General features: G+C 35.2%; 1 protein-coding gene across 2 annotated transcripts; it reads left to right on the forward strand.

Annotated features, from left to right (window-relative positions):
* Positions 1 to 25,248, forward strand: SCYL2 (SCY1 like pseudokinase 2). Of its 2 annotated transcripts, XM_065742746.1 has the most exons (17): positions 1 to 195; positions 4,577 to 4,734; positions 7,237 to 7,381; positions 7,980 to 8,129; positions 8,729 to 8,950; positions 9,737 to 9,853; positions 11,616 to 11,741; positions 13,105 to 13,281; positions 16,137 to 16,259; positions 17,824 to 17,937; positions 18,397 to 18,529; positions 20,076 to 20,194; positions 20,748 to 20,848; positions 21,363 to 21,429; positions 21,560 to 21,649; positions 23,020 to 23,139; positions 23,746 to 25,248. In XM_065742746.1, the coding sequence occupies exons 1-17, from the start codon at positions 19 to 21 to the stop codon at positions 24,376 to 24,378; spliced, it is 2,772 nt and encodes a 923-aa protein (XP_065598818.1). In that variant the 5' UTR covers positions 1 to 18; the 3' UTR covers positions 24,379 to 25,248. The 2 variants fall into 2 exon arrangements, with proteins under 2 accessions (XP_065598818.1, XP_065598819.1); XM_065742747.1 differs by lacking the exons at positions 8,729 to 8,950; positions 9,737 to 9,853.
* The last annotated feature ends 867 nt before the right edge of the window (positions 25,249 to 26,115 follow it).

The following is a 26,115-nucleotide window of genomic DNA, read 5'->3' on the forward strand; positions in this document are numbered from 1 at the left end:
TGGTGTACAGTTGACACAATGGAGTCCATGCTGAATAAGTTGAAGAGTACTGTTACAAAAGTAACAGCTGATGTCACCAGTGCAGTCATGGGAAATCCCGTTACCAGGGAATTTGATGTTGGTCGACATATTGCCAGTGGTGGTAATGGTCTTGCCTGGAAGATATTTAATGGAACTAAAAAATCGACAAAGCAGGTGAGTTGTCAAGTAACAGCCTATGTTCATAAGTGTTAAATAACAGTCCTGTAGGTAGCACCTGGTAAGTGTATTCAAAAGCAACATCCAGCTGTGCAGACAAATGCTAAGGGTGTAAAAATGAAGTGAAGATCCCAAAATTATTTAAATATAATGTTATCAACTACTTAAGTGAGCTTTACTGCTGGAGAAAGAAGTGGTTCTATATTCATAGTACGCAACTCAAAACCAAGATCAAGAACTGATTTGAGTTAACTGATCTGACAAGAAGGAAAAGGTTTGTTTGTTTGTTTGTTTTAACACGGTTCATTTCTCCAGTTTAGTTTACCTTGCAGATTTGGGGCACAATTATACTGGCTTTTTATAGTGTTAAAAGAACACTATGAACTGTGCCATTATTTGATCACAGCAAAACAGGCTGTGATTTTTTTTTGAATCAACTTTGACAGACAAATTGAAGGGTTAGAAATGTTATTAAGAAATGAGATACAACGGCAGAAAGGTGTTGCTTAGTGGAGGAGGGTGTGGAGGAAGTGAGTTCTGTCTTGGTTGTGCAACTTTCAGATGAACATCATTGCCTGAGAAGTAACTCTGTCTTCTTAAAGTGGTATGGTTTAGAGCACTAGTACATGTACTTTTGCTTCATTTGGAGATGCATATACAGATAAAAGTGGGACTGTGATTTTGGAAGGTTTGTCTTTATTAATGACAGAGTTGGTGGGATCGATTGCATCCTCAGCAAATTTGGAGATGAGACACCAAGCTGAGTGTGTAGTTGATAAAATAGAAGGAAAGTACACCTTACAAAGAAACCTGTGGCCTCACATGAACCTAATGAAGTTCAGCACAGCAAAGTGCAAGGTGTTGTGCTTGGACTGGGACAATCCCCAATGCAACTAAAGACTAGGAGAACTCCTTGAGAACACCTTGAGAGGTTCTGGTGGAAAGAAAGCTGGACATGAGCCAGCAGTGTGTGCTTTCAGCCCAGAAGGCTGACTGTATCCTGGGCTGGATCAAAAGGGGGGTCCACCAGTAGGACAAGGGAGGGGATTGTCCCCCTCTACTCTACTCTTGTGAGGCCTCATCTGGAATGCTGTGTCCAGGTCTGGGGCCCTCAGCAAAAGAAAGACATGGAGCTGTTGCAGTAGGTCTAGGGGAGAGCCACAAAGATGTTAAAAGGCTGGAGCACCTCTCTTTTGAAGGAAGTTTGAGGGATCTGGGCTTTTTCAGACTGGAGAAAGCTCCAGAGAGACCTCATTTTGTCCTTCCAGTACTTAAAATGAACTTATAAAAAGGAGGGAGACCGACTTTCTATACATCCTGGTAGTGATGGGATTTGGGGGAATAGTTTTAAACTAAAAGAGGGGATGTTGAGGTTAGATACTGGGGAATGTTTTTCATTCAGATGGCAGTGAGGCACAGGCTGACCAGTGAAATTGTGAATGCCCCATCCCTGGGGTGGGGGGGCATTCACTGTGAGAGTAGCTCTGGGCAGCCTGGTCTGATGTGTGGCAGCCTTGCAAGGGGAAGGAGAGTTGGACCTAGATGATCAAGTTCACTTCCAGCTCAGTCAACTCAATGAATCTGTGAGAAACAGAATTTAAGAGCTGGTGTTATAGAACATGTTTTTATTGATTGAGAGAAATGTGAAATACCTTTCTAAAACTTGGAGAGAAAATAGACTTTTCTTTGAATAGAAGATACAGTTAAACTTGATGCTGAAGTGATAGAAGTCACTTGCAGAATGAATCAGCTGGCTATAGATGTACCAAAAGAAATGGACACAGAGTAACTTAGTTGGTAAGCATGTATACAGCCAGTCAAATGATAGCTAGTGGAAGAGAAGAGTGGGGACTGTATGATGTGTGTTAGATTCTACATAATGTTAAGCATATGTTGTACCATGTTTATCATGCATCTGTGTAGCCATTACAGGACTTTATGCATATAGTATTTACTAAATCTAACAAATGTGCTATTTTTTATTTGTTTTGTGGTGTTTTTTGTTTTTATTCAGTCATACAACACAGTAGTAATACTGAAAGTATTGTAGTTTTGATAGGTTTTATACAATCACCATGTTCCATAAGCAAGTGACCAGTAGTGGACATAGCTTAGAGGGCATGGAGTGTTGTAATTCCTTTCACTCTGCCCAACTGACAGAGTATATGGAAATCCATTCCTTTCAATAGGTTGTTTCTCTCTCTTTTTTTTTCCCAAGCTTTTGAATAGGTGTTCTGAGTGTTGATTTTAAAGGGTGTTAGTTCAGATGTCACCATCTGAACCTGCATTCTCTCTGTAAATGTTGATTAACACCTGTACGTACATATCCCATCATCAGTCATTAAAAATACAGTAGCAATTGTATAGCAGAGAATTTTAGCTGGCAATTACCATTCATTATTAATATTACCAGGTAGGTAACATCATGTCAACATTCAGTTTAATACTGCAAAAGAGAGCTATCCATCAGGACAAAACTGTGTTTGGCCGTGCCTGTTCTTTAGCATTACTTTGTATTTCTTTTGCATGGGCTCTTTGAAGGTTGGTTGGGCAGCACAGAAGTGGCTGGTTGTCGTTCTCCAGGTGGTTGCAGTCACTTCTGTCAAGTGCTGCATGCAATTCCTGTACTGCAAACGTGTATTTAACTTGGAGCTGCAAGCACTTATACATTTATTGTAAACAAACACACTATAGTGATTAAACAGAAGAGAATGTAAGGCTTTATTGTCCTTGTTATTTTACAACACAAGTAGTAATTTAAGTCATTGTAGCCATATAAAATGGCCACATTGGAGTTCAGTACTGCATCAGCAGTGCTGATCTGAAACGTTTGTTTCCTAGAACAAAGGGAAGTCAGCTGTCATAGAGAGAAGTTGGGTCAGCTGAAGTTAAAATTTCAAGTGTGAATTAATCTGGTTCTTATTTTAATTCTGTGACATATACAGAAATTCCAAAATTCAATCTCTGGTGATAGCAGATATGTCTGATAGTATTCCTATTTGTCTGTTCTTGCATTATAGGCAATTGAATAACAACCTAACAGAATGCAAGGAAGTTACTTACTCATGTGCATGTGTTTGGTGTTATTTGCTGTTCAGTTGAAATAATTTTGAGTCTTTTCTAATTTTACTTATTAGTTATACAACATGTTACATGAAGTAACACATTACTTATTTTATAGTATGAATTTCTGCCCATTGTGGATTTGCTTACGTAGTCTGAATGTTCTGATATTCTTCTGGCATAATATGGCATTTGTCCTTTTTTTTTTTCAACTAGAGCAATCAGAAAAAAATACATAGGATAAGGTTATTTATATTTCTTTCCCTAGATGATGGCCTTTGTGATAGGAATCAGCTATACTTTTTTGTTGTTGTTTTTTAATGAGAATAGAGTAGGGCTTAGCTTTTTAGTTTGGGCTCTTCACTACCTGCTTTCTTAAGATTTAAGAAATATCTTTTTTTCTCTCTCTCTTTATTTCCTTTTTAATTTTTTTTTATTTTCTGCAGTTATATTGGCTGAGATGGGAACTGGACTTTTGTGTTCTCTTTGCTTTATAAGGTGTTTTACTAGTTAAGTATGGATGCAAGTGCACTTTTTTCCAGCTAATTTGTCTTTAATGGATTCCGTGATGGACATGTCCAATCATTGGTTTTTCTTTCTTTTTTTTAAGTCTTTCATATCCACCTCTGTAATTTTGAAGTTTCATATACATTTCTTCATTTTATTCCACTCCATTTGCAGAGGTTCACTGGAACGTCTTATTTCCTCTGTTAAAACATTTATTATGTTTCTGGGACTCATGTTACACATTTAGGAATTTTTTCTTATACTTATTTTGTTATCATTGGAACGATCAGGTTAATAGATCTCTCAGATATTATTTCATCACCACAAATTCTCTCTTTTGATAGTATACTTTAATATGGAACATACTTGTTTGGAAAAGAACTTTGAGAAAGAGTGTAGTTTAATAAAATACCTCTTGCTGCCAAATGAGGGAGTATCCTTAGAATATTTTGTTTATTCATAGTTAATATAAATTCTTTTGTCTACCTAAAAATGGAGCTGATTTCTGTCCTGTTAATCTGCTGTTCTATAATTCTGTAGAAAATGATGGTAGTTTATGCAATAGTTAATAAGGTTTGGAGCACAGTAATTCTTAAAAAATCATATTCCAGGAATTCTATACAATCACGATGAAAATAGCTGGGACAGAGTAAGGACAATATGTAGCTATAGATATGTATTGAAATGCTTCTTGCACTGATGGAATTGTGCTGTTGATTTTTAAAAAAGTATGCATGTACCTAATTTTATACAGATTTCATTCTTTGGATGTGTTATGTGCTGAGTGAATTTCATTGGTTATTTCTAGGAAGTGGCTGTGTTTGTGTTTGATAAGAAGCTAATAGACAAGTATCAAAAATTTGAAAAGGATCAGATTATAGATTCTTTAAAACGAGGTGTTCAACAGCTAACCAGGCTTCGACACCCTCGACTGCTTACTGTTCAGCATCCACTGGAAGAATCTAGGTAAGCTGTAGTAAAGGTGAGAACAGACTTAATTATTGTTTTGTTATGAGTATAAAATGTCTGGAACATTCAGCACTTACAATTGATGAGGTTCAAGTTTAACATATTCGCTCACATGAGAATGGTATTCTCCCCATCCTCAAATCTTTATTCATCATGTCACAGGATTCATCCTTTGTGTGAATCTAATTGATAATCTATTGCATGATTTAAGTCCAGCTTCAGTTGGAAGACTACGCATGGCTCTGATCCTTACAGCAAGGATACATAGTAGTTCATTTAATTTCACTTTTAAAGGACCTTTTAAATTTGTTTTATTTTAAAAGATTGTTCCTTTTTTTTTTTTTCTGTTTTGAGATTAGGGACTTTTGATAAATTGTATCTTCCTGGCCACACAGGTGTTTAAAAGATCCTCAAGAGCCAAACGAGGGAGATGAATTTGTATTTTTATAGTGTTTATTTGATTTATGTAAGATTGATCACTAGGTACTATAATGAATTAGCTTTACACCTTTGTTATTCATCTGTAGTGATAGAAACGCACTAAAATCAGGCAAATAAAATGAAGATTTCATCTTATAATAGAAAGCTGAACCTACTGAGGCTTATCAACTTCTTCCAAGGAAGTTTTTTGTAAGTGGAGTCTAATAAAGATTCATGTACATTACGTTTCAAACTTGTCCACTTATTATTCTATTAATCTGTAGATTTCCAATGACACTGGTTTCTAGTTGCTGAGAAAGCTATGGGAGTACGTCTTTATCTCTACAGTGCCTAATTTGGGAAAGATTTCTTGCATAAAATGACAGCTGCGTATTCAAATATATCTTTCCTCTTGTACTATAGTCATTTGGTTTATTATGCTTCTTGTATAAGTGAAAGATTGATTGCTAATTGAAGAGAACTATCAATATTGTTGTACAGTAGTAAATAAACTATCAGTCATTAAAAAGCTTAGGGTTGCCTCAGTTGTTGTTTCTGCAGGTGAATTGTTTATCCTGGGATATACCTCAAGCTTTTCACTTAAAATTGACATGGTGTTTCAGTTGACCCTGAACTTTTCTATTTTTTCCTAAATTCTACACTTAAGAAGATGATAAGATTCATACCTTGAGGATATAGAAAGTCTTAGGTATTTTTTCTGCAAACAATTTTAGCCTTTTGAGTAGAAGTAATCTTGCAATTTGGTCAGAGTTCTTGTTCATGAGTTTTTAGTAACACACTGCTTTGGTCTTTGGTTCGTACTCAGAACGCTCTTTGTAGGAGCATTGCTGTGACCTAACTTGCCCAGTTGTTTGCTGTGCCAGAAAGTGGTGTAAGAGACTTGTGGGGTTCATGAACAGAAAATTTGCTTAGGCTGTATCCCTGTGCAAGTGTACTGTAAGACTGATATTTTTTTTAGAATTGAAGAAGGTGTTTGCAGAGCACTTATTTTTTGAAGACATCTGCAGAGGGCTCCTTCTGGGCTGGTCTTTTTTTGGTGTGTCCAGAGGTCATAGGTTCATAGGTTCATTAGGTTGGAAAGGACCTACAAGATCATCTAGTCCAACCATCCTCCTATCACTATCCCTACCCAACTACTAAATCAAATCCCTTAGCACCTCATCTAAACGCTTCTTAAACAGCGCTAGGGATGGTGCCTCAACCACCTCCCTAGGCAGGCCATTCCAGTGCCTGACCACTCTTTCAGAGAAAAAATGCTTCCTCAGGTCTAATCTAAATCTTCCATACAGTTGTGCTGAACTGCTTGCAGATCACACTTTATTCTCTTTTTGTGGTGCAATGCAAAAGAGTGCTTTTGGTGTATCTGCACCAAGCAGATGTATCCAGGCCATACCATTTTGATCCCCCTGTGAAGGTAGCTACTGCTATTATAATGTTTCCATTTCATATAATAGGTATTCAACATAATTATGTTGATTATAAATATAATAAATATATAAATATAGATACAAATTTTAAATGCATTTATATAATATATGCTATTTATATTTTTATTTATACTAAACATTGCATATAACACGTTTACTTACAGTTTGTTTTGGCTTCTAGTAACAGAAAAACATGAAAAGGTCGAACTGTAAAACCATTCCCAAGGAACAAAGATTTCCAGATATTTAATTTCATAGACACTCCATCTGTTGTAGTTTTTCCCAAAGCATATGTATGTTTGGCTGTTACTTTTCTTTGTAACTTTTTTTTTCCTTTTATGATGTTACTCTGAATGTCATTTTGTTTTTAGGACTTGCAAATTTGACTTTCTGGAGCACAGTGTTAGAACTATTCTGCTCTCTGCTTCTGATGTGCTTTTTAAACTCTGCTAACACAGGTCCATTAAAAAGACCTATTGTTCTGGAATAAAGCAGTAGATAGTAGTTTAGCAGTAGAGAGTAGCGTCTGGTGATGTATAATATGATGCCTTCATGGTTGTTCATAGTCAAGATGAGTTGTATTACATTATTTACAAGAAACTTTTCCTTTTTTAATCTGTTTTCTCTATAGAGATTGCTTGGCATTTTGTACAGAACCAGTGTGTGCAAGTTTAGCTAATGTTCTTGGCAGCTGGGACAACCTGCCTTCTCCTGTACCAACCGACATTAAAGAATACAAACTTTATGACGTGGAGACTAAATATGGCCTGCTTCAGGTGTGGCATTTTTGGTTTTATTATTTTCATGCATTTAGATTCTTAATTGTTGTTTTCTGAATATCATGTCAGTTTATAGTAAATTAATTGTGAAGAGAAAGATGATAGTGTACTGAACATTTTAAGTATAAGAGAAGGGGAATACTGGAGGCTTTGTAAGTTGCTTCTATTTTTTGTTATTCTGATACAGAAAATAAAAAAACCTAATTTTTATATTCTATATAAATACCTGTTCTGCAACTATCTCTTCTGTACATGAATCTTTTCTTTATCTTCTGTGGAGGAACAATAGCTTCCAGGTTTTATTTGGTTGGAAATTTTGTTCAACATCAAAAAACATTTTTGTTCGTATGCTTTGGTGGTTAATCAGTATTAGTAATCTTACCTACTGCTTGCTCACATCCGTATTTAATTTCCTTCATGCATAGTTTTTAAAACATAGCCCAAAATCAGGGATGAAAAATTGCTTCTTAGTTAATATATTAGTATAACCATGACCACAGGAAATAAGGCTGTAGATGAGACAGAAAATTTTGTAGATGTTGTACAACCTATCTTAGGAAATATTTAACATGAATTAATAATCTTTTATTAACAGGTTTCTGAAGGCTTGTCCTTTTTGCATAGCAGTGTGAAGATGGTACATGGAAATATTACTCCTGAAAATATAATTTTGAATAAAAGTGGAGCATGGAAAATCACAGGCTTTGATTTTTGTATCCAGTCAACAAATCCATCTGAACAGGAGGTACTAGATCTTTATATTTTTATTTACTTGTACATTTCATATTCAGATCTTTGTCTGAAACCAGTTTCTTATGCTTGCATTTCAATACATTTATGTAATATTCACATCTGTATTTTGTTGGCAGAAAATTTGAACATATTGCATAGGTCTACCTTGAAGTTCTGCTTTTGATCGTCAGAGAAAAAGCCTGACTTGGCTCAGTAGGCTCAGAATAGGCTAGTGGTAGTTTCAGACAAAGGCTGAAAGTGCCTGTGATGTTTATTCTGCTCACCTGCACGTTCGATGATATGGATATCTTACATCTATTCAGTGCCTAGTTGCTACCTCCTCAAATTAATTCCTGTCATAGTTTATGTTTCTCTCCTTACAGCAGTGCTTTTATGTTTGCTTCAGAGTTCTTAATTCTAATATCCAGATTTCACTGCATGAACTAATCACTGCGAGTTGCAGCCATTGATTTTTAACAGCTCTGCTTTACTTCATTTCAGTTTCATAATTTGAAGGGATTAAAACTTCTTTTTTTGCTGCTGCTCTAAGTTCTTTCTGAAGTAGGGTTTTTTAAATCCGTAATAAGTTTACTTTTTTTCCTTCTCTTATAGCCCAAGTTCCCTTGTAAGGAATGGGATCCAAACTTGCCATCTTTGTGTCTTCCAAATCCTGAATATCTGGCACCAGAATACATACTCTCTGTGAGCTGTGAGACAGCAAGTGATATGTACTCTCTAGGAGCAGTTATGTATGCAGTGTTTAATAAAGGGAAACCAATTTTTGAGGTCAACAAACAGGATATCTATAAAAGTTTTAGTAGACAACTTGATCAGGTATCTATTCTACATTATGAATATTATGAATTTATTTTCATATTTGAGAAGTCACTATTTTAAAGCAAATTTAGATATTTTAGACACAAGTTAAAAAAAATGCTAGCAAAATATGGAAAATGAAAATACGTGTAGAGAAATTTGCGTACAAACTTTATCAACTAGAGGATTTGTTTTTCAGCTGGTTTCTCTGTAACCATGCTGAATACTGGTCTTGAGAGAGAAGTTCTCTAACTGTTAGGGCAAATAGTGCCAAACACAAGGCAGTGAATGACCAGTGTAGGGCTGGTGGGGATTGCTTAGTTTCGAGTGATTTGATCAATTGGCAGCCATTCAGTTACCAGCTATTTCACGTTCTTTGTGGGCTATGGAGTATACAGAGGTGAAGTTAATTGGAACAGCTGATGTAACGTATTTTCATATGGAAGTTTCTGTTATTTCAGCTTCTGGGTGCCCGTTGCCTTACCCATATGTATTGTGTTTTAATGTATCTAAACAAGACCTTACTTCTTAAAAATGCTGATTTTTTGTTATCCAATAACCTGAATGCAATTAGAAGCTGGGAACAGGAGAATGTGACTGGACACAGGTGGGCTGTGGAAAGTAGAAGGAAAACTATTGAAGGATCAGGAGCAAATGTGTTGTGAAAGGGGAGAAGGGAATGATATCAAAGAAGTGGTTAAAGAACCCAGTAAGAGAAACTAAGTATAGTGCAAATTTATATTGGAAATAGTTTTAAACAGGATTTTCTGATTTCATGGTACCTGTGCTTAAATTTCTGTGCAGCTGAGCCGTTTAAGCTCCAGTACTCTGCAGAATATACCAGAGGAGGTGCGTGAACATGTAAAGCTACTCTTAAATGTAGCTCCAGCAGTCAGACCAGATGCAGATCAGATGACTAAGGTTAGTTGATGGAAAATACGGTAGCTATGGGAAAATGGGAAAATGATGTTGAATTGTTTTAATTGTTTAATAGAGCTCTTTTGAAGTTGTTTGGGTTTTTTTTCCCCAGTTAATCTTTTTGGTTTAAGTATTAGATTATTATTAATATTATTACTATTTTGGAAATAATGATGTTAGCTGGTGGCAAGTATTGTCACTAACATTAAACAACATGAAAGAAGCATGCACTGAAACAGAATTGAATGTAATAATTAAATACAACACTATTTTGTTGCTTTCCAATACAGTTAAAAGTATTTTCTGTGTTATTCTGCTCAGTCTTTAAAACCATGAGTTGATAAAGGATAGTAAATGTAAGGATTAACTTTTGTCTTATGATTTTTTTGTGTGTATTCTTGAATATGCAGAATGGAGAACTTAAAATTGTAAATAATTGTATCAAGCACCATGATTTTATAAAGATTGTAAGTGTCTTTAATCCCATCAGCAGCAGCTGCACTGGAGAGTAGAAATATTAGGGCTAAATATATATTGTAAAATATGTTAGTTAAGCAGTTAGTTAGGTCCAGCATGATACAAGAATATAGAGCTCTTCATGGACTGGTTTACCTTGTTATTTTTAATAAGGTTAAGTTAACCTATGTAGAGCTTCACAGTCTTGCTGTTAAGACTTCTATTGGTGCATGATCAGGAATACTGAATTTGTCTTACATTGCAAACTAGTTTGAGGTAGATGCTGATAGATTTTTTTTCCTTTTCTTTATTGCCCTACTCCTATCAACTTCTTTTTCTGCCTGACAGCACAGCCTCCCTGTGTGTTTTTGTATGCTTTCATTTTGCACAGATTTTTCAACTGAAAACAGATGTCTAAATGATCTGAGAGACTGAGCATTTTCTCTCTAAGCATAGCAAGACTCTAAGGTTTGATATATCCTTCCCTAACTGAGAACTAGCAGATAGGAGGACTCTTCCTTATGCAAGTTTTCAAATGTCTTATGGTTTCTGTAGGTTTGAGATGGACACTCTTCTGTTCTTCTCATTCAACTGCCAGCAGAAAGCTGAATATTCAGGGATGGATTTTAGATATAAAAACAGTCCTGTTCTCATTGTGCATTTCTGTCAGTCTTTTGTTAATGGTGAAGGAGCTATGTCAGTAATAATGGTTTACCAGGACAGTCCACTCATGTTTGTTGATGCCATTGTTCATAAGCCTGGTCTACATATATAGACAAACCTACGTTGTTACACAAAGCTTAAGAAGGCCTGTACTCTCTTTTCTGACAAGTAGAGATGCAGCTGAAGTAACACAAACAAGAGAAATCATGTATATCCTACCCACTGTAGCTTTTTATGAGCAGGAAAGAGCACTGAAGAAAGATTTATGTGATCGGATATCTGTTGCATATAAATTCTTGTTGAAACATTATAACATCCCAGGGTTTGTACTTAGACCTAGATGGCATATGTATTCCTAGAGAACTTTTAGTTTGTTTTTACTTCTCTTTTTTCTCTTTTTTTTCTTTTTGTAAATAAAGCATTATTTCATATATGCTGATTTAGATACTTCTTTAAAATGCTAGGAAAATGGTATAAATTATCAACCTTTGTCTGTGAATATTATATTTAGTATGTAAATATTTGCTTTTCTAAGTGTTGGTTGCAGACACTTCATTGTAAAGGTTGACTGTAGTATGTTGAGAAGGTAAATGTTTGATTATGTGCGTGTAAGTAACCTTTCTAACAGCACTGTTCTTATTTTTAGATACCATTCTTTGATGATGTAGGAGCAATGACACTTCAATATTTTGATTCATTATTTCAAAGGGATAACCTTCAGAAATCACAGTTTTTTAAAGGTCTACCAAAGGTTCTGCCAAAGCTGCCTAAGGTATGTATGTATGATTTCTTGAAATAGTTTAAAAGTACATACACATATATTAACATTCTTTATCTCAGAATTCTGGACTTCAAGTATTACTGTATCATAGTACACTCCCAAGAGACTGTCAGAATAGAGTAGCAGGAAAGAAAGGGAGATGGAAAATAATTTGTGTAGATTCTTCTAAGCTATTGATAAATCTAGAAACATGAAATGGAAAAAATGTGCTATTAGTAAATGTATGAAATCATTGTTTGTATATTCTCTATGTAGTTCATCCTGCTTTGAAAGGGTATTACCTACTCTGCATTTAGAAGGCTTTCCCTTTATTTCCAGACACTATCATTAGCTCTTTGAACTCATCTTTCCATTTTTTCTCACCGTTTATAGGATTGGTTCAACTTCTTTATAGCAAGGTAGTACTTCTATGTTGAAGGATGCAAAGTATCCTCCCCTCAAAAGACTAAATGCTTTCTTGTGCTAGCAGCACCCAGAAACCTGAGAAGCAAATGTCTGCCATTCCCTCTTTCTCCTGTATAGTGCTAGACACTGTCTAGACTGACTCTTTTCTTCTTATTGTACTCTTTAATTTGTGTAAGGCATAATGCATATGCGATGTAGAAGTAGTATTAATTTTTTTTTTAATTGAATTTTGAACTACACAGTGCAAAATTCAGATTAACGTTGTCACCTTTTCAACTGAGTAACTATTTCCTTTGATCAGGAATTCTTGACACTTTGAATTTGGGCGTAGATGGGATGTGTTTCACCTAACTTCAAACAGCCACAAATTGCCTTTAGGGAATTCACTTTTTTTCTGTTGGTAAAAGATTATTAGGGAAATGGACTGTGCCCTTTCTCTTTAATGATTTTTAAAGCATTTAAACTTGCCTATCTCTACATTAGGCATCCACAGTGTAATTATCTGTATTTTGTCAGCTGAATCCCTCTTAGAGAATGTACTTGGAGTTTACAGGGAGCTATATTAGGTTTATAAGTTTGTTCAGTGTTTTTGAGGTAGTGAAAGTTTGAGGTCTTGAGTGATAAATCTTCTTAGTTTTTTTCTAAAGAAAATATGTAGAATAAGGTTTTCTTAATTCATATAAGTGACTTACAGTCCTGTTTTTTGTACTGTTAGTAAGTTTTTACTGACCTTCCTAGTTGTTGTAGTCTCAAATTGTGTCTTGAGTACAAACAGAGATGAGTAAGAAAAGTAGAACAGTGTAAATTAGCTCAAGCACGTGGTGAAAGTAAGTTCAAAATTAAGTTTTATCTTTTTTTTTTTTTTTGTTAATATCAAATTAATGCAAAAGCCATTGAGCTGGCACAGTAGCATGATGTAATGTGATGTATGCTTGTTTTTCTCTCTTAGCGCGTTATAATTCAGCGAATTTTGCCTTGCTTGACCTCTGAGTTTGTGAATCCTGATATGGTACCCTTTGTCTTGCCTAATGTTCTACTAATTGCTGAGGAATGCACCAAAGAAGAATACATCAGGCTCATTCTGCCTGATCTTGGTCCTGTTTTTAAGCAACAAGAACCAATCCAGGTATGTTAAAGGTGTTCAGATTACAGTTTTTTTCTTCAGCACTTCTTCCCTGAAAAGTTTGTTCTAGTTCTCTTTTCCAACTTCACACAGCTTGTCCAGCTATTTCTGTTGTTATCTGAGAAGTCAGCCTTGATTCACATAGAACAGATCTTTCCAAGAAATTCACCAAGTCTTTACTCTTATTTACTTGGGTTATATTTGCATTTATATATGATATTTAGATTAGGAAAAAGGAAAGTTTTTACTTAACTCTCATCTTCAGGTGGTTGTTGAAGGTATATTTTTAAAATCTTATTATTATGGCTGATCTAAGCTGGGTAATATGGTACTATATTCACACACACTCTACCAGTAACTGAACCTATGTTGTTTTTTTTCTTGTGTCCGGATTGGTAACACCAGGATCTTGGGGTAGAAAAGTCATAAATTTGATGCTCTCTTTGAAGTGCCGCTTACTGATGATAATAAAATAGTGTTTGTTTGAGGGCTGTACACAAGTTTGAAAAGTGTTTCATTTTATTTGACAAATATTACCATGATGGATTAAATAAAATATGTTTTATATCTTTGTTGTTTACTTGAATAGAAGTAGCAAAAAAACACAAGATTTGCATCCTTTTTGTCAACTCTGTGTGTGATGTTTTTTGAGAATTCTGTCACTGAGTTAGGCATCGGGCATCAAGAGAGAAAACATAGTTATGTTTCTTCCAGCTCACTTCATTTTAATCCTTGCTGTGGCTATTTTTCTGCAAAGCACTTAAGGGCGAAGGTAAATGTAGGAATGAGCAAGTAGATGCTTCATGGCTGAATTTCAAAGAACCAGAGCAGAGAACTTCCATTATTCTGGGGAGAAAGGAAGGAGGACATCTGTATTACCTTCAAATAGCTCACAAAATTGGAACTTCTTCATGTTCTTTTCCTTTGGTACATTGTGGGTTTATGCTTTCTTAATTTTTGTCTTGAAAGTCTTGCTAAGTGTCTAATTCACAGCCAATAAACATCTCATTTCTGCTGTTTCATTGTAAAAAACTCATAAAACACTTTTTATAAAACATAAAACAGTTTTTCTATCTCTAACATCAGATTTGTGAGATGATCCTTCCTGCAAATCTCAAGGTTTTATCTGAAGCATAATGGGTTTTTTATTTAAAAATCATATATATTTAGAAGATATATTATTGTATTTAGAGCTATGTTATTCTGGGGAAATAAAGGGAAACTGAAATATGGACTTGCAACAGTTCTTAGCTTGCTAGATACTGTATACTCTTACACTGATATTTTTATTGTGCACTGAGTACTAGGTGATTTGTTTCACTTCTATTTCTGTGGACTTTTCAATATGGGAAGGTTTATCCGAACCAGACTTGTTTTCAAAGTCAGTATACTAGGAATTCAGGGGGAAAAAAAAGTGCTAGAGGACTGAATTCCAGGTCTGATTGGCAACATCACGTCATTGAGCAAGGCACAAACTTTACGTTTCCTATGTGTTTGTAACTCATGAAGAGGATGGCAGTGTTTCTTCCACACATTCTCTCAAGATGTTTTGGATGTGTATAAGGCATGTTGCTTGTCTTCTGTAAGATACCTGAGTTAGGAAGCAGGTGTGTATTGGGATGCTACTGTATTTCAGAAGGAAGAAATTATGATCTAGTGTTTAAAGTTATTTTGCATAAGGGAATTTATAATCTTGAAATGGAATAATTTGTTAAACTGCTTGCTCATATCAGTCTCAAAGTTACTGTGGGGTACAAGTGGTGCAAATTAATATCCTATCCTGTAGCAGAAAGAAAATGAAAGCTTGTATTTTACTTTGATACACATTACTACATTCTGATGCTTCTGTTATCTGACCTGTACTGACATACACCAATGCCGATTGCTACATATTTTAAGACTTGAACATTGAAATCACTTCCTTCTCTGAAATACTTGGCTTTTTATAATGGATGTGATGCTATTTATCACCATTATTCCACCCAATCCAACCTGTTTTCTAAAAGGAGGTTGGGTATTGGTGGAGTGTCAGTCCCTGTAAAATATTATTTTACTTAGCTCAAATGGTCACCTTTGACATTAGTTGCTAAGTTCTCTGTACTGGAGATTTAGTTTGGATAATTAATTCATGTTATCAGCTAGCTTTTAGATGGCTATCCTAGCCAAGATTAATCTCACTTTGCAAACGTGCCATTTGAGTGTTACGTTTTAGCTAAATGTGATGTGAGTTTGTGGTGTTTGGGGTTGGTTTTTTATTGTTTGTTTTTTGTTATTGTTGTTTTTGTTCTTGTTTTTTGTGCTTGGAATTTTTTCTTTTTATGATAGACATTCCAATGTAAAATATAATAAAGCTATTTTATGTTCATATAGTAGCTGTAATATTTATTTAATCAGGTCATAGTTTTGTTTTTAGATTCAGATGGAATGCAGCTTTTCTAGGTGGAGTTGTGATCAAATGCTTTGTGGACATTTGATCTGAAGTTTTTTTTAGGGGGGCTTAGCTTTTTTAATAGTGACATGCAGAAAAATTTATGTGGTTAGTTTTATTTTAATTATTGAGAGAAAATTGTAAATAGAAGAATTCCCTTCACGGCTGTTATGATTTCTTATTTCAGGAATAATTAGTCTAGAAGACATATTTTGTTTGATCTGTATTTTCTGTTTTTAAAATGCAATAATATGTCAAAGTGTTTTTTGTTTTCCATGCCTTCAGGCAAGCAACATGGTAAGTGATCACATTTACTGAGTTACAAGAAAACTTCTGAAGCTTTAATGTTATGGTGCAATGCACTTTTAACTCCAGAAAGATATGCTCACAACTTAACCTTTTGACTTCTTAACTGTCCTTCTTTCAATAGATTTTACTGATCTTCCTGCAAAAGATGGACTTACTTTTAACCAAAACTCCACCAGATGAAATAAAGAACAGTGTTCTACCAATGGTTTATAGAGCCCTGGAAGCACCTTCAATTCAGATCCAGGTATAGTAATTGCAGCCTTTATTTATTTAATATTGCTTAGTAGTTTATTTGTCTTTCTTTCATGTATGCCAACTTCTTGCCTGACTACTTGAAGGAGGAAAACTCTCAAGGGATATAGCGGTGTAATATACTTGGATGTTGAAATATTATAATGTTCTAACAGTCTGGCTTAATAAAATAAACTTTAGTTTCCTGATTTTTCCAGAGTAACCACTTGAGTGTTGGTCCAATGCTTGAATCCTAAATCCTTACCAGGTTCCAATAGCAAAGAGTTGAATGTACCTTTAGCATTTATTACCTGTTTTGCAGAAAATGTGCATGCACTAACTTACTAGTTAGTGATAGGTAGCTTGTTCAGCAATTCCACTGGTAAGAACATACATACTGATATTTTGTCTTCCAAGGTAACCATGCTGTAAAATCGTACTAGTGCAATTTCTGGTGACGTTTTACTGCAAGAAAGACATCAAGGCCTTGGAGTGTGTCCAGAGAAGGGTAGTAAAGCTGGTGAGGGGTCTGGAGCACAGGCTTTATGAGGAGTTGCTGAGAGACCTGGGAATGTTCAGTCTGGAGAACAGGAGGCTCATGGGAGGCTTTATTGCTCTCTATAACTACCTGAAGGAAGGTTGTGGTGAGCTGGAGGTTGGCCTCTTCTCTCTTGTAACTAGTGGTAGGATGAGAGGAAATGGCTTTATGTTGTGCTAGGGGAAATTTCAGTCTGGATGTTAGGAAATACTTATTCTCCAAAAGAGTGGTCATGCATTGGAAAGGGCTGCCCAGGTAGGTGGTGGAGTCACCAACTCTGCAGGTATTCAAAGAACATTTAAGTGTTCTGCTGAGGAACGTGGTTTAGTGAGAAGTATTGATGGTAAGTGGATGGTTGGGCTGGATGATCTTGTAGGTCTTTTCCAACCTTGGAGATTCTGTGATTCTATGAAAGACATTCAGGTGTGGGTGGAGGGAGATAAATATAATATCAATGAAAGAAGAATTTGGATAACAGATGTGGCTTCAGATTTCTCTGCAGTATCAATTTGGTTACTCAGATATTTACTTGCAATCTATAATTAATACAACTTACTCTTATTTCTAGAGATTGGGCTGAAATTGAGTAATTTCTTCTCTGTTGGTTAAATATGCTAAATATCCTCTTTTGTCTTTCAGTGTGTCGTTTTGCTGGTGCAGTGTTATTAATAGTGCTTAGGCAAATTTGCTTGACTTTTGTAGAAAAGTGTTGCACTTTGATGATTGTCTTGTAATAAAACATTATATATATACACACACACAAAGGTGCTTTGTGAAAATGCAAGATATTCTTGTTATCCAGGTGTTTTATTACAAATGTATGAATATACTTTCAAATACATTTTCTAAATTCTATCTTCATAACATCATGTTTTATCATTTCAGTGTGTTTTGAAATGAGTCTACTTGAACATTTCCTTAAATGGAAAGCTTAGGGAGACATTTCAAGCTGATTTTCATCTTGAGTAATATTAATACTAATTTTATAATAAAAAGTTATTTTTATTCTTAAACTTATGTGGAATGTTTTTTTTTATAGGAGCTTTGCCTAAACATAATTCCCACGTTTGCCAATTTAATAGATTACCCATCAATGAAAAATTCATTAATTCCAAGAATTAAAACTGCATGTTTGCAAACTTCTTCTCTTGCTGTAAGTATTCTAAAATCTTATCTCTTTCTTGGTCCTTAGAAAATGTTGTTGCTTTTCATTACTTTGGCTTTTTGGTTGTTGTGCTTTCCAAGGAGAGACAGTGTGCCCAGATTTTTTTGATTTTTTTTTTCTTTTTTCAAATTCAAAGCACAATTTACTTCAAAACTTAGGAATTTTTAAAGTATTGTTAACAACAGTAAGTTAATCCTGTAGCAATTTCTAAAGTGTGTTCCTGAGTACTATGTGCTACTAATGCCTCTCTTGCAGAAAAGCCAAGATTTTGTGAACAGTGTATAACTGCTTGTTTTCCTTTCATGACACAAAATTTTGTTTTAAACTGTGTTGAATTTTTGGACATGATGGTTATAATTTCAGAAGCATTTATCTACTTCTGAATTTTTTAGTTTCTATGACAAAAGCATAGTTAAGATTTTGTTTAATTCTTCTCATACTTCCTAGGTCCGGGTAAACTCCCTAGTCTGCTTAGGAAAGATTTTGGAGTACTTAGATAAATGGTTTGTGCTTGATGATATTCTGCCTTTTCTACAACAAATTCCATCCAAGGAACCTGCAGTGCTAATGGGAATTTTAGGTAATTAGCATTTTAAACTTTCCTCTCTCTTATGCTTTTGATGTTGTAAATCTCAGAGAGTCTGTTTAATCTTTGGTATTATTTCTATAGCATATTGCTATTATGACTACTAAAAACTAATTGTTTCTGCTTTATAAAGAAACTGAACAGAGATATACTTACGTATTGCTGGTAATTCTAATCTTTAGTATATGTATTCGCCATCTTTGAGACCCAGTGCACTTCAGAGTACTCTACTGGGCTGTGAGAGGTTCATGGATTATATGGCCCACATGATGTCAGGGGCTCCTTTCCTCAGAGGAGTATGCAGTCTGTCCTCTTTCAAATGCTGAGCACCTGGTGGAAGCTTTTAAGGTGTTATTATTGCCTACTCTTGCATGTCAGATGCTATAAATCATTGCTGTACAAATCTATGGAGTATAGTCTGGATGAGGTTTCACAAAACAGTTAACAAAGCCTAATGGCTCATTACTTCTGGACGGGGAGGCCTCCAGTGCTGAGCTGAGCTTTCCTAGCAAGATAGGTGCTTGGCCAATTCAGGATGCACTGTTTAGCAGCTTGAGTATTAAAGGAGACCATCTGGTCAGTGACTAAGAAGGAGCTGTGACTGAGTGCCAAGTATGGAGGACAGTGACCGTTCCGCTTCATGGCATCAAAGAGATGGATAGATGACCATCTCTAATAGTTGAACTGTACAGACAACTCTCATTAGGCTGCAACGTCACAGTAAGAAAATGTTGGGAGAACTATGTTAGTTTGCTCAAAGTCAGTAGGAGAGCATTTATCTGCAGCAATTTAGAGTTACTCTCTCTTAATTTCCAACTCTTGCATTTACTCTCTGAGAATGAGAGGCAGTGTATCTTTTACTTCAGTTGTTGTATTCCTGAGTTCTAGTTGGTTACAGTTGTTGGAAATGATGGACTGAAAGCAATTTAATATACTATAATTTAATATACAATTTAATATTCCCTTTTATTTGGAATCATACTTTCCAACGTGTGTGTAATACCTTCTTTGGCAATTTGACTGCTCTATTTTAAAACTAGCCATGGAAAGTGAGGAAAGCTGCTTCCTCTACTGTGCCAGTATGTTCAGTGTCTGCCATTAGGTGTGAACTATTTTAAATACAGAAGAATCCTCCTGCCAGAAACCCTATAGAACTGGTATGCTTGATTCTGCATCCCTTGTCTGTGTCACTATTCTCTTTTATTTTTTTTTTAGTGATTTTTAGAATAGAGAAAGTATGTGCCACGATTTCTCATCTTTTGTGTAACACAGCTATAAACTTTTTGGTAGGAGTCTTTGTCAAATGAATTTGGTGTGTTAGATACACTAGCATGACAGTTACTCCTAGTCACTTGAAGTGCCACATGAGAACATGGTCTTAGTTAATGCATGTTAGTTTCTTGGTCGCAATTTATCAGTTTATGGTAACTTAGAATTAATGTATGTTCAGATGATTTATACATGTAGAGAGTACCGCTTAGAATTTTTTCACATTATTTACAAAATTTAACAGGTTTTCTATTTTGATGTTGTATGTCAGGTATTTACAAATGTACATTTACTCATAAGAAGTTGGGAATTACCAAAGAACAACTTGCAGGAAGAGTGCTGCCCCATCTAATTCCTCTTAGTATTGAGAATAATCTTAATCTCAATCAGGTAGGAACATTTTGCATGCTTTTACTTAATAAATAGTCAGAGAATAGATTTAAACAGTTGTCACTGGAAAACTCATACATTTGTGTAGGTCTCTCTCCTGTAAAAGTAAAACAAAATAAAACCACTTCCAGTATTACTGTTTGCATGTTTAAAAGTTATTATATTGCAGTCAATTTAACTAATTAGTATAAAATTTCAAAGTGAATACTGTCACCTGACAAGTATTCTGCAAATGTAGATATCTCGTTAAGTTGTTTTTTTTTTTTTTTTTTTTTTAGTGAATCTGGTAATATTCATCTGTGGTTGTTGTTTTTTTTGTCTGAGTTGTCTCACTTCTGTTGTGGTTGTGGTGTTTTTTTAGAGATACAGTTTTCACTGCACTCTGCTCGTAGCCGAGTATCTAACACAAGATAGTGAAGCCTGCTTGTAAATGATTTAGAAGCATGTAGTTTATCTCACACTGTATATTGTAAGTTTCATGAAGACTACCTTTTAAGTTACATCTGAATTCTGTCACTACAAAATCCAAACTTCTTGTACATTTCTTTTACAGTTCAATTCTTTTATTTGTGTTATAAAAGATATGCTTCATAGATTGGAGGCAGAGCATAAAACAAAACTCGAACAACTTCATGTCATGCAAGAACAACAGAAGTAAGTGTTTTTGAGATGGACTAAGTGAGCTGAGATAAATTTCCATGTTTTTTTATTTTTCTTCAAGGAAAATGTGAGAAAACTTCAGTCATAGCAGTAAAAATATAGACAATTCTCAGTTCAGTGGTTGAGAATTACCTCAAATAAATGCAATTATCAACACCTATTTATTATTCATGGAATGATAGTATTATTTTGATGTCAGTTGTTTTGTAGTGTAAAATCTTTTCCTTTACATTGTTCAGTCACGGTTTTATTAGTTTGTTTTATTAATTAAGAAATTCATTAAATATGAAAGTCCATTCTGAGTTCTACCAGTGCAGTTATACGTTGCATCTGTACAGCAAGAGCAGTTGCTTTTCTGTAGTTGTTGAGAACACAAACAATGTGCATTCTGAATATGACACTGCTCTCATAGTGGCTTGTTTATTTTTAAATCTGTGGTGCTATATTAATGTAGTGGATGTAACTGTACAATTTTCTTATTGTAATATGTGTACTTTGTACTATATAGATCTTTGGATATAGCTAATCAAATGAATGTGTCTGAAGAGGCAAGATCTACTAGTACAAATAATCAGGTAAGAGTCAATATTTTATTGTATTACTTAAACATAGAAATTGGAAATTTAAAATAACTTAGTATTTACAATGCTTAAAATTACAGTGTTTCAAATAAATCAGTTTGTTTTTTTTTTTTACCTTAAACAGATTGACAAGGTATTCAATAGTACTGGAACTGACCTTCTAACTAGTGGACCTGATAGTAAAGAAAATGAGTTGTCATCAGTACAGAAAAAGGTATGCTTTTCTTTGTTTAGATATTCTTACATTTTTCTGTCTAATGGAAGTTTGATATGGCTATGTTAAAAAGAATATGTATACAAATATACTGTATTTTAAGTGATTCAAGAAAAATTTTCTGTATAGTCCAATGCTGTGTAACCTAGTCACATCTGAAGATCCACTGAAAAATGTTCAAATAGGATCTTTGAATTTCTGTGAAAGCCTATACTTGAAAATAGCTCTGCACAAAGAAGGCAATGATTAGGATAAAACATTTTTGATCATTTTCTTCCTCTTTAATTATGGATATGAATGAAACTGAAGCTTCAGCAGAGGATTTAGTTGGCCAAAATCAAAATGGTCAAGTAATTTTATTATGAAATCACAAATGGAGATTATCATCAAAAACAGAATTTCGTATAGTAGGTGACACATCTAGGGTAAAAATTCAAAGTCAAGTGAAAATGAGTAGTCAATATAAGGATAAGTACAAGAAACAAAGAAAAAGCGTGATGTGATGCAGTCTATCATTATAGTTACTATTCAATTATAAAATTATTTTCATGGCTATTAGCCATGGCTATTAACAGGTGGCTCCCCGAGATTATTTATAGTTTATCACTTCTGTTTCTGAGTCGTTTCTGTCATCTGAATTCTCTTCCTAATTTTCATCTAAGGGGCAATGATTTTATGATTTTATTATTTGTTAAAGAGTTAAAATCCTGAAAGATCTAAACAGTCTTAAAATAAACAATGCTGTCAGTTGAAATTCTATGTCAAGTGCCAGTTGTTGATTGTGTGAAAACAAAAACTGAAAAGACTTTTTCTTATGAGAGATCTGGGTCGGTTCAGCTGTGAAAAAACAAGGCTGAGAGGGGATCTGATCCACATCTCTAGATATCTAAGGAGTGGAAGGCAAAGGGATGAGGCTGGACTCTTCTCAGCAGTGTGTGGTGATAGGGTGAGGGGAAATGGCCACAAAACGAAGCATAGGAAGTTCTGCACAAATGTGTGTGGGAACTTCTTCACAGTGCAGTGACGGAGCAGTGGCACAGCTGCACAGAGAGCTGGTGGAGTCTCCTTCTCTGGAGATGTTCATGACCCACCTGGACACCTACCTGTGCAACCTGGGCTAGGGAGCTGCTTTGGCAGGGGGTTGGACTCAGTGATCTCTAGAGGATCCTTCCAACTCCTACAATTCTGTGATTCTGTTCAATATTAAAAAGTCAAAGCTAAAATGATTTTGTTGTCATACTACTTTGAGATCTGACCAGAATTTCTTGTCATGCTGCTTTCAATATTGTTTTTATTTGTTTTAAGTACTTTTCATCAGTATGTTCTTATCCACAGTTATACTGTTCAACTTAGTACTTTCTATTTTAAAGGTATCACTTACACTTGAGGAGAAGCAGAAGTTAGCTAAAGAACAGGAACAGGCACAGAAACTGAAAAGCCAACAACCTCTTAAGCCCCTAGCAACTTCAGTAACACCTCCGGTGAAGCAGGTGAGACACAGTGAAGTATTATACTGTTTCTGTTGGAGACATGATGCTTTTTTTTCTCACCTGCTCTATGCTTTTAGCAATTTTTTTCTGCTATGAGTCATCTTAGTTTTTACCTGTAATGCAGTGGTACAGTTGTAGAAAAACTACATTGCATTTCGCCATGTATTTGCATCATTATCAGTACTTCCCATTTTTTAAAACGCAATAGTTTCCAAAGACATTATTTTTCTGGATGGCCATTGTTCTAGATATGAAAAAGGCACATAGAAAAAGATTTTGCTCTAAAGAGTTTATTATCTAAATAATATAGAGGGCTTGCAGTTGATAATGGAGCATGCAAGTAAATGACATAATCAGTATACACCAAGCAATATTTGCTATATAGTCATAGTTGTCAAGCTGAAGCTACAAGACAGTTCCAAGTAGCAAGGAGAAAAGCAATTGTCCATGAGATGAATTAGTTTACATTGCATCCCCAATTCCATGCAATAAATGAGAATTTCTGAAACAATGAATGTCGCTTCTGTGGGAGCAGTGATTAAGAGCTGTTGTGTTAGCATGTATGTAAAGGAAAAAACATTTAACTAAGTTTTATGTATTTTGCAGACTAAAGACTTGACAGATACGTTAATAGATAACATGTCATCTTTGACTAGCCATTCTATCAACAAAGCATCTTCAAACAGCTTCCCTTCTGTCTCTTCTATGGGTGTTGGAATGGGATTTTCATCACCTGTTGACGTCACAAAGAGAAATATGACAAATGGACTGAACAGCTTTCAGACTGCTGGATTCGGTATGGGAAGTGGTCCCACTGCTCAGAATTTCTTCAGTGGTCCAAGTGCAACAGGAACAACCAAGATGAACATCGTACCAACTGCCAGTATGCCAAATTACAGCCCAATGAGTGCCGCATCTGCAATCTCTCCACTTACGCAACAGAATAGACCCCCAGATATGTCTGCTTTAGATAATCTTTTTGGTCCTCAAAAACCCAAAGTTAGTATGAAACAGCTGGCTCAACAGAAGTCAAACCAGTGGGTTAATCAGTTCGTGCCCCCACAAGGGTCCCCAGGTGTCAGCAGTTCAGTCATGGGACCTCAGATGAACATGATAGGACAGACTGGCTTTGGTATACAGGGTAATCCTTTCTTTGCTCCTCAGAACTTTGGACAACCTGCAAACACAATGACAAACAGCAGCTCAGCTAGTAATGACTTAAAAGATCTTTTTGGGTAATATGTCTTTTCTTCTTGCAAAGGTTGATATGATTTGAATCGTGGGTAAGCTGATTAACATCTTTTTTTAACAATAAAAGCATGGTTTGGGGAGACTTCACCCAGCAATATAAAGATTTTTGCACCAGAAAAATGACTGATGTTTGCATTCACCTGTTACTGCAGTGGAATTGTGTAAGTGCAAAGGCATCTTAAGTGCTAAAGATTTCCCATCTTTTTTCCCAACTTCAAAGCACTGAAGGTAGTAAGCATAAATTCAATTGAAAAAGAAGGAGCTAAAAGCTTCAAAATTATTCACGAGTGTATTCAGAGCTCCTGGATTGAAACAAAGCTGTGTTTCTTAAACAGAAATGTTTAGGGGATAATAACACTAAGAAATGCAACTTAGTGCTGTCCTATCTCACGGATCAGTCTTATTGGTGCCTACTGAATTCAACTATTATTAATGATTTATGTCACCTGAATTTGGTACAAACTGTTACGTCCCATGACAGTTTGTAGAAAGTAAATACGCTGATGCAGACTGTTTTGGTAGCCATGTTACTTAGAAATATCTCTACCTGATAACTGTTTAAGACACTATGAAAAAATATTTTGCCTTTCTTCACTTACGATTAGACTTAATGTGGTAGTAAACTACAAGATTAAGTGGTTTTAAAGTTTTGTGCAAATTTTGGACAGAGGGAAAATTGTACTACAGTTGACAACTTGTTTTATAGCCTAGGATCCTTGTTACCAACCCCATAGCAAAAGCCACATACCACTTAAGCAGGGTTTTAAAATACATGTGGTGACACAGTCACATTCGCTATTCATTTCAGAATAGTTTTGGTTTGCTTGATACTGCTTTTGACTGGTGGGTGGGATGGGGAGGGGGAGAGAAACAATATGACTAGTGACAGAGCTTCCAGGAAAAAATGTCTGTAAAACTCAAGTGTTGACTGCCCCAACTTCTTACAGTTGTTCTGGTAACAGAAATGTCTTGAATGACTTGGTTGTGGCTCTGTTGGGAAGATGGGAAAGAGTTGCCTGCCTAGAAGCTTCATGTGGTTTTGTGAAAAAGCAGACTGCCATAAATTGCCTTGACTAGAATAAACAGTTTCATTTTAGTTTTGTTTTAACTCAAGTCCTCGTGAAGGATAGGTGAATATGAAGTAAGTTCTCAAATACAAATTTGTAAGTTATAGAATATATGGTAAATACACAGATATTTCAGATCATTTTTATTGTATTACTCCAAATTGAATAAAGCTCTCCAGAAAAAGAAGCAGTAGTTTCTTCTAGTTCACAGAAGGTAGATGTTCAGCTTGCCCATGATAGAATCTCTGCTTGGTCAGATACTACTGTTGGGTTTTAACTTCTTCTTTCCTAGGAATTTCAGGAACTTTCTGATGTAATGTTTTGGAGACTATAGCTGGCTATTTCAAGAAGGAAAGAACTAGTTACCTTTTTTATGGAAAGCCTACATGCTTTATTTTTCAAAGCCTTTCACTGAAGAAATTGTTCTTTCATTTGCTGCTTAAGAAACCAAAGGGCCTTACGCTGTAAATGTGACTTGTATTTTGTTATACTTCCACAATTCTGAGTGGTAATAGCATTAAGCATATTTCTTAAATAATCGTTTAGGTATTGTAGCTGCTGCCTTAGCCCTGTTATTTTAAAATACCTGGGACCAGTGAAATTATGATTTAGAAAACAATGCCTAACACATTGTGATACTTATGTGCTGTTACTATTC

This window comes from Cyrtonyx montezumae, unplaced genomic scaffold, assembly GCF_038088225.1.
Source record: "Cyrtonyx montezumae isolate F1298 unplaced genomic scaffold, pur_monq_1.0 scaffold_3, whole genome shotgun sequence".
Classification (NCBI taxonomy): Eukaryota; Metazoa; Chordata; class Aves; order Galliformes; family Odontophoridae; genus Cyrtonyx; species Cyrtonyx montezumae.